This window comes from Amphimedon queenslandica, unplaced genomic scaffold (assembly GCF_000090795.2).
Source record: "Amphimedon queenslandica unplaced genomic scaffold, v1.1 AMPQUscaffold_13382, whole genome shotgun sequence".
NCBI classification, from domain to species: Eukaryota; Metazoa; Porifera; class Demospongiae; order Haplosclerida; family Niphatidae; genus Amphimedon; species Amphimedon queenslandica.
This window is the reverse complement of record NW_003546382.1, coordinates 195,856-203,291: the sequence shown is the minus strand read 5'-3', so window position 1 is coordinate 203,291 and position 7,436 is coordinate 195,856. Positions and strand designations below refer to the sequence as shown.

General features: G+C 35.6%; 3 protein-coding genes across 3 annotated transcripts in view; 1 reads left to right on the top strand and 2 right to left on the bottom strand.

The window, feature by feature from the left end:
• Nucleotides 1-1,004: 1,004 nt before the first annotated feature.
• On the bottom strand, nt 1,005-2,053 carry LOC105312920 (mortality factor 4-like protein 1). Its single transcript, XM_019997172.1, has 5 exons — nt 1,882-2,053; nt 1,761-1,828; nt 1,289-1,384; nt 1,197-1,246; nt 1,005-1,142 (listed from the first exon to the last, which is right to left on the bottom strand). Exons 1-5 carry the CDS (start codon nt 1,981-1,983, stop codon nt 1,060-1,062), a joined length of 399 nt encoding a protein of 132 aa, XP_019852731.1. The 5' UTR covers nt 1,984-2,053; the 3' UTR covers nt 1,005-1,059.
• Nucleotides 2,054-2,147: 94 nt separating this feature from the next.
• On the top strand, nt 2,148-6,702 carry LOC100639280 (glypican-1-like). Its single transcript, XM_003386928.3, has 5 exons — nt 2,148-2,510; nt 2,560-2,724; nt 3,847-4,535; nt 4,819-5,084; nt 5,834-6,702. Exons 1-5 carry the CDS (start codon nt 2,279-2,281, stop codon nt 6,513-6,515), a joined length of 2,034 nt encoding a protein of 677 aa, XP_003386976.1. The 5' UTR covers nt 2,148-2,278; the 3' UTR covers nt 6,516-6,702.
• The window catches only part of LOC100639155 (transmembrane 9 superfamily member 3-like), an 8,154-nt gene continuing 7,379 nt past the window's right edge, over nt 6,662-7,436 (bottom strand). The window contains exons 10-12 of the mRNA XM_011405929.2: nt 7,154-7,237; nt 6,960-7,036; nt 6,662-6,846 (exon numbers count right to left, since the gene is read on the bottom strand). Of these exons, the coding sequence (XP_011404231.2) occupies nt 6,779-6,846; nt 6,960-7,036; nt 7,154-7,237 (229 nt within the window). The 3' untranslated portion in view covers nt 6,662-6,778. The remainder of the gene's footprint in view (nt 6,847-6,959; nt 7,037-7,153; nt 7,238-7,436) is intronic.

Below are 7,436 nucleotides of genomic sequence, written 5' to 3'. Positions count from 1 at the left end.
AGGTGAAAAATTATATTCATGTGTTCATTTACATTTAGTAGGCCAAAATTGAAAAGGAAAGAATTTTCCAGTTTACCATATAGCTCAAAACTTTCGAGGGTAAAAACTTTCGTGAATGAGTGAAAAGAGAGATATTCACGATTAAAACTTTTGTGAATGGCCCAGGTCCATTGCATTGAGGGTGTGGCTAGCAGCTCCATAATTAAAGAATGGGAGAGCTCCCACAGCATCAGGCAAAGGAAAAGCATGACTGTAAGAGAGTTTTGGTCTTCTTTCTTCGAGGTACAGCTAATAGAGGCCATTTTAGACTGTAAAGACACATGTGCTCACAAGCCCACGCCTACTTGACCACACCCCTTTGAATTTTCGAGATGAAAACTTTTGCGTTTAAGGCCTAAACCGCGAAATTTGCATAAGTTTTCAGCCTCGAAAGTTTGAGCTATATGGTATTTGATGCATATACATATTCTTATGTTGTGTAGAAAGTTTGAGCGCATTCTGGTCAAACTTAGATTTTTTATGAATTTTTAAGTTGCTCCGAAATCAGACAAAAGTCCCTGTATTATACTACAGGGTCATTGGTAAAATTTTGCTAAAAATGAATAGGAAAAAATTTCCCATTTTTATAATTTTATCTGATGCATATACATGAACTTATGTTGTGTAGAAAGTTTAAGCATGTTCCGTTCAAAATTGGATTTTTAATGAATTTTTGAAGTTGCTCCAAAATCATGTCAAAAATGAAAAGGAGAGAATTTTCTATTTTTATAATTTTAATTGATGCATATACATGTTCTTATATTATGTAAAAAGTTTGTGCTGATTCCAATCAAGTTAAAATTTTTAATGAATTTTTAAAGTTGCTCCTAATGCCATGTACTGTATTGTATGTAGTGCTTGTCAGCTCATGAAGCTCATGCTGTTTAGCTCACTTTCATGTACATGTACATGTATGTACATGTAGCATCACAAAAGTACATGTACATGTATAATCCACATAAGTATAAATTACTGGCTATTCACATAAAAAATTTGGGCCACAAAAATATTAAAATATGATTAAAAATAAAATTTGATGAGAAATACCGTTTCACTGATATCTTGTCTCATCATTCTCCTCCTTCTGGTGGCTGGCTCAAATTCTACAAAATTAAAATAAATTAATTAAAAATAATAAATTATTTAATAATCATCACCTCGTCCTTTCTTGTCAGACTTTCTTTTTGTCCCGGTCTTTCTCTGCTTCCTAAAGAGTGGGTGTGGTCAATTCGTTGCCATGGATACTTACTCAACGAGAGGATGCTGCTGCTGAAGCTCTTTTTGTTTCTGAAGATTCGTGTCGTTAATTTTGAGAACTCTTGATTCAGGAACCCACTCATCCCAACTAATGGAAGATAAAACTATGAATTCAAGGACTCCACAATACTGGATAAAAATTTAGCCGAAATCCCTGTACTATAGTACAGGGACTTTTACCTGATTTATGAGCAACTTTAAAAATATTTGTAAAAATACAATTTTCAACTTTCTACGCAACATAAGTACATGTATATGGATCAAAAAAAATTATTAAAATGGAGAATTCTTGCCTTTTTATTTTTGACAAAATTTTTGGGCCAAATTTTAAAGCAATTTAAAATTTGATACAAATCACAGTATAATTATTTTGACTTGACTTCATTTCATTTAACGCCAAACCTTAGCTACAATTACACGCATATACATGTACATGTACACTTTGGGTGGGTGGTCCGACTTACGATTTGCTCCACCCACTGTAATGAACAAGATATTGCAAAGACTTGTCTTTCATTTGAATCTTATTAATCTATTTTAAAATATTATAATTATTATATACATTTAATATTATTATTATTCTACTTTTGCTTCATATATGAGTGGTCCATGGTAGCAGAGTACTTTCTCTCCCTCGCCCAGTTTGTCAGATTTCTGTTTATTACCCGCTCCACTTCCTCCAGGCATCACAAATCCAGTTACAACTTAGAAAATGTCTCCAAATTTGATCCCTCAATCTTTAGAGTTAAAAATTATAAAGGCGTGGTTTATAATTATTAAGATAGGAGTGGCCTCGAGTTATTAATTTTGCGGGTGTGGCTCGCTGCATTATTATACGAGTGTATAAAATCCTTCGCTTCTTCTCTCTGCTTTGGTTTCAGGGTCTTTCCTTTAGCTGATGGGCGACAGACCTGCTTTCCAACACAACCTGCAACGCTACAGGACGTCTTATTAACTCTCGCTACAACAGAAATAGCAGATAATGCAAGCTACTTTGACATTTGTTATTTCGTTGCTGCTGTCACTACAGCAGCTTGCTGGATCTACTGCTCATCTCCCTCATCTAACATTTGATTTATTGGATCATACAAGAGGACAAGTCTGCTACAGAACTGCTTCAAAAGTTCAGACTGAACTGCATAATTTTCAGGCTGCAGAACATGGTTATCTCTCAGAAGAGAACATGAAAGACTATCCAAAAAAGCCATCAACAGGTGTGAAATGATAATAAAAATAAATTATGCATTTTATTATTGAATACAGTATCAGCTGATTCCCCTTGCTTTGGAATGCTAGCCACATGCTGTCTGCCAAGGAAAGAGGAAGATCTAAAGAACGCTGTGAGAATGGAATATCAAAACAAGCTGCAAAATGCATTTGAGAAAAGAGCCGAACAAAAATGCAGAAAAGCAGGACGAGACTTTGAACGTAAGAAAAAACCCACACTGCACAATATGCTACTAACTACTGTATAATTAAGTTGTAGTGGGAACTGGTACATAATGCATTACCATAATTATTTAATAATAGATAAGTAATTGATTATTGGCGTTGACGTAAAGGGACATGCATTAGTGGTGTGTTTTTGTCTCGTGAGAAATTATGTTTGAGGGCAGTAAACGAGAATCACTTACACTGCACAACAACTCCTCATTAGCTTGTACTGTCTGTATAGTGAGTGGTAAATTATGTATTAATGATGTATTAATGGTGTTCAGTGTTCACAACTGCAGCTTTAAAAATGCGTAGTGTGTACCGTATGAGATAATACTGTGGTTTTGAATGCGCAGGAAATTATGCATGAATGGCTTCCTATTAGAGAAGAAAGACTTTGCCCTTATTCAATCACATAATAGACCAGTCTTATGCTTTGATGTAGAATAATAATAACAATAATAATACTAAATTTATGCTATGATTATAAATACAATGGATTCTGCATCTATTAATTATGAGTTGTTTTGAATGAAAGGGAGATTTCGTGAGCATGTGGCAGATTGAGTGATGATAATAAATTACATTTACTTGGCTCCAGTGCCAAGCCAGCTAGGCCTTCTCCCTTCTTCTCTCCCCCTCTCTCTCTTATCTCTCTCATATTGATTTACACTAGATAGTGTTAGTTTACACACCTAAGCCTTTCCTGTCCGTATAGTACACAGGACTATAGTGCATGTTATATGGAGCATTTGCATGTACAGCAATGATAAGAAACCATATCAAGGAATGAGAGTAAGTGCTGGGCTGGACAATGAGTGCATGTTTATAAAGGAGGAGGGAGTGCCCGAGGTTGACTTTAATTATATTCATAGACATTAAAGGATTTTCTAAGAGGCTGATAAGTGCCTCTGGACTGATATACAGCTACTTAGCGCCACTTAGCACAATGAAAACAAACACTTAGCTATTGATTTTCAGTGTTGAGCTGGATTTTAAATAGAATAATCTTAATCTATCCTTAAGTAATAACATTCAACTAAATAAAGTGCTTTTTATGTCTTTTTAATCTAAATCTTCCCTTGCTGTTATATGATATGTCTTTTATTAAATTAGGTGTGCTTTATGGTAACATAAAAGGCTCAATCAAGTTGCTAAGAGAGGAGCTGTCTGGCATAATGGTTACAAACATCACTCAAGAACTATTTCAAGACTTTTCAGACTACTTGTACAAGTTTGTGTTCTCGCGTGACTTCTGCCCACTGAGAGACATCGCAGAGCAGCAGCTAAGTAAAGTATTCAGAGTTGCTTATCAGACAGGAGAGATTGAAGACCAAAGTCTGCTGCTATTGGGGACAAACAATAAAGACTCGTGTTTCGATAGTTTGGAGACATATTTCGTGACAACATGGCTCAACGATACGGTCCAGAGTTTAGTCCAAACACTAAACAGCATCAGACTGATAGCAGAGACTTTTGAGCTGGTACAATCGATAGTGACTGATGTGAGAAGACACAAGTGGGGCCCGGAATGTGTTTCCGGTCTATTCACCATAAGACACTGTGCCTATTGTATTGGATATGAAAACTTCCACCACTGTGATGGTAACTGCCTTAATGTCCTAAGAGGATGTACTGCAGACATGGCTGAACTCCAAAAAGATGTCAAGGACATCCAAAACTTGCTGCTTAGTCTAACAAAGTTAGCCCAATCTGAACTGAGTCCAACAAAACTATTAAAAACAACCTTTGTTAATTACATATTGCTCGGGAAGCACCTCAATCAGTTTAACTTTACAAACGCCGTAAGTGGATTATATCATGTACTATATAATATACCGTAGCCATTACAAAATTACCTTGTATGTAGTATGAGATGTACATGTACGTGCATGTAACTCTCCATCCCACAGTTGACAGGTGTCCTTAGACAGTAAACAATTAGCAGAAACCTTACATCTAGTACTATACCATTCTGCTTTAATCCCTCCCTCTCTTCCTCTCTCTTTCCTTCCATTGTCTCTTTTCTTCTCTCTCTCTCTCTCTTCATAATCCATTTAAATGTATTTTTTTCTCTTTACTCTACAGATTATCTCTGGCACAAACTGCTCTGTTGATGAAAGTGATGAAAAGTCTATCAGACATCTAGACACCACTTTGCAATACATAAACGTCACAAATTTTGAAACAACCTCGACTAATAGCATACTGGCAGCTGTTAGGAATGATTTGGATTGTTTCAAAGACTTACAGTCCCTACTATTGGAACTACCAGAGGAAATATGTGGAGTGAACCCACACCATTTGGCATACATGAGAGACAGGGAGTGCTGGAACGGGACAGACAGAGGAAGGTAAGCAGACATAGCACATCCAATAATCATAATAGCATAAACCATAAATAATATGCTACATGAAGTATAGTATCAATATACATGTACCTTGTTTCATGTAGTATTATACCATCCATGCATAGTTGGATACCAATAATATTTGCAAAGGGATTACACTTCAAAGGAATTAGTTCTTAGGCTACATCTGTCCCCCTAGTACTTAACAATCATATTAAGTTATACACTCCATACATTGATGGTCATTATTAGGCTGTAGCAGTGTACTTTTATTTTCTGTGTAAGAGGAAATGGTCAGTGTATTCCTACCACTTTAAAAGGAGCGATGCCATTATCACTTGATAGCTTTGCATGCAATATTCACACACCCACTACCAGTTCCATATTATTAACACACTATAAAAATACAATACCAACCCAATACAATGTGAAGCAGTACTTCACAATATGTGTACATTGTGTTTTTAAAAATTAGTTTATTCAGCTGCTCCACGTCAAGTTCTGGCTTCAGTACTATTATTATTATTATTATTATGTTAAAACCTTATAACTGTTCATTGTTATCTGTCGCAAGATCTGACGCTGGTTCTTATTGAATTAAACCATACAATGACATAGACAAACTACCTCACTTATTAAGATAATAATTTAAAAGAATTATTAGTACTTTCATACCCACTGCTATTAAATCTCTCCCACTCTCTCTCTCTCTCCTTCCCTCCCTCCCTTTCTCTCTCTATCTTCTCATGTAGTTATTCACATTCAATAGTTGGGCATTACAAAATGGATCAGCTCAACAACCCTGCATTCATAAACCGACCACTCCCAACCAACTCCTCCTTCACCAAAACTCAACACAATATTAAACTAGTCACCAAAGACATCTATCAAACTATAGACTTCTATCAATGCCTCAATGGAGACGATGAAGACTGTAGCACTCGTTTTGTGATTCAGTGTGAACAAACGATACCAACTGAGGACGTAATAGGAAGTGGATCAGGAAGCGGAAGTGGGAGTGGCATGGGCGGGGCTGGTGATCTCGAGAAACACCACACGTCTACTAGTAATCCTTACGTGATCGTACTTGGCGGAAAAAGAAAGATTAACGATTACGAAGACGATGATGACACCATTGTTGCACACACCATAACTAGTACCACCCCAGGACATACAAAAACATCATCAGCTCTCCCTCTATCATCTTCCACTCGAATTCCTACAACTTCTAAGAAATCTATGACTCAAATTTCTACCACACCTTCGCCCACAAAAACATCTCTAAAAGCTTCGTCTGCTAGTATTATTATTAATAATACTCCTGATATCACTCCAGATGGTTATAGAGGGAGTGGTCATGGCATCAGATCCGGACTATTGATAACCATATCAAGTATATTATTTGTATTTATATTCAAACTATTTCTGTACTAAATCATATTCACGACATTCTTTTTAAAACTAGCCACCTTCACCCATTCTACCCTCACAGTCTCGTCTTGTCTTCAGTGACCTCCATTTTGTGTCTTTTTTGTTGCATAACTCTCGTCATTATTACAATATTTCAATATTACTTTATGTATTTTAATAATAATGCTTACAATTAGAATCATGTGTAAAATGTGCCAGTCAATCGTCAACAATATCGTACATGTACATGTATAAATGTACAAGTACATGTTCCTCTTCTCTATCTCTCAGTCAATCTTCACAGTTGAATATATTTTCCATACAAAATAGCTTGCACCAACATACCCAGCAGTGCCTAAAAAATTTGTAAAAAATTATAAAAATTTATTACAAAAACAAAGTCACAATAAAGACCATAAATAAACTGTGATGGTACATGTACATGTACATGTACATGTATTTTCTTACCACATATTATTCCGATTGATAAGCTGCTTAGAGTCGAATAAGAGAAATAAAAGGTTGTCTGGAAGAGGCCGTACATCCTAGAGAAGAATAAGAGAGAGAGAGAGAGAGAGAGAGAGAAAGGTAAGATTGAAGGTAAATGAGATTTTAGGGTGAATGTGTATATGTAAACAAATGAAGTGATGAATGATGTTTACTTTGTTTTAAAGAAGAAGTAGTAGACGGAGTAACACAGAATATAAACAGAAATTGAGGCACTTGATCCAAAACTAGTCCAATACCTTTAAAAATAAAAAATAAATAGAAAAATAAAATCAATAAATAAATAATGTCCTGTGACTCATTCACCTCTTCCAAAGAATTACATGTACATGCATGTATACATGTATGTGTGTGCATTGTGGATCTAGTAACTTCCCTTACATGTATATGTACATTTATATGTACATGTACATTTGTAATTTCTCTTTCCTTTCTCCT

Bases quoted from the DNA above. Each gene is read 5' to 3' on its own strand.
- LOC100639280 (XM_003386928.3), top strand. From the start codon at position 2,279: ATGCAAGCTACTTTGACATTTGTTATTTCGTTGCTGCTGTCACTACAG. The intron at 4,536-4,818 runs GTAAGTGGATTA...TTTACTCTACAG, and splicing joins AGTTTAACTTTACAAACGCC to ATTATCTCTGGCACAAACTG. The intron at 5,085-5,833 runs GTAAGCAGACAT...CTTCTCATGTAG, and splicing joins AACGGGACAGACAGAGGAAG to TTATTCACATTCAATAGTTG.
- LOC105312920 (XM_019997172.1), bottom strand. From the start codon at position 1,983: ATGCCTGGAGGAAGTGGAGCGGGTAATAAACAGAAATCTGACAAACTG. The intron at 1,385-1,760 runs GTAAGTCGGACC...ATCTTCCATTAG, and splicing joins TACAGTGGGTGGAGCAAATC to TTGGGATGAGTGGGTTCCTG. The intron at 1,247-1,288 runs GTAAGTATCCAT...CCCACTCTTTAG, and splicing joins CAGCAGCATCCTCTCGTTGA to GAAGCAGAGAAAGACCGGGA.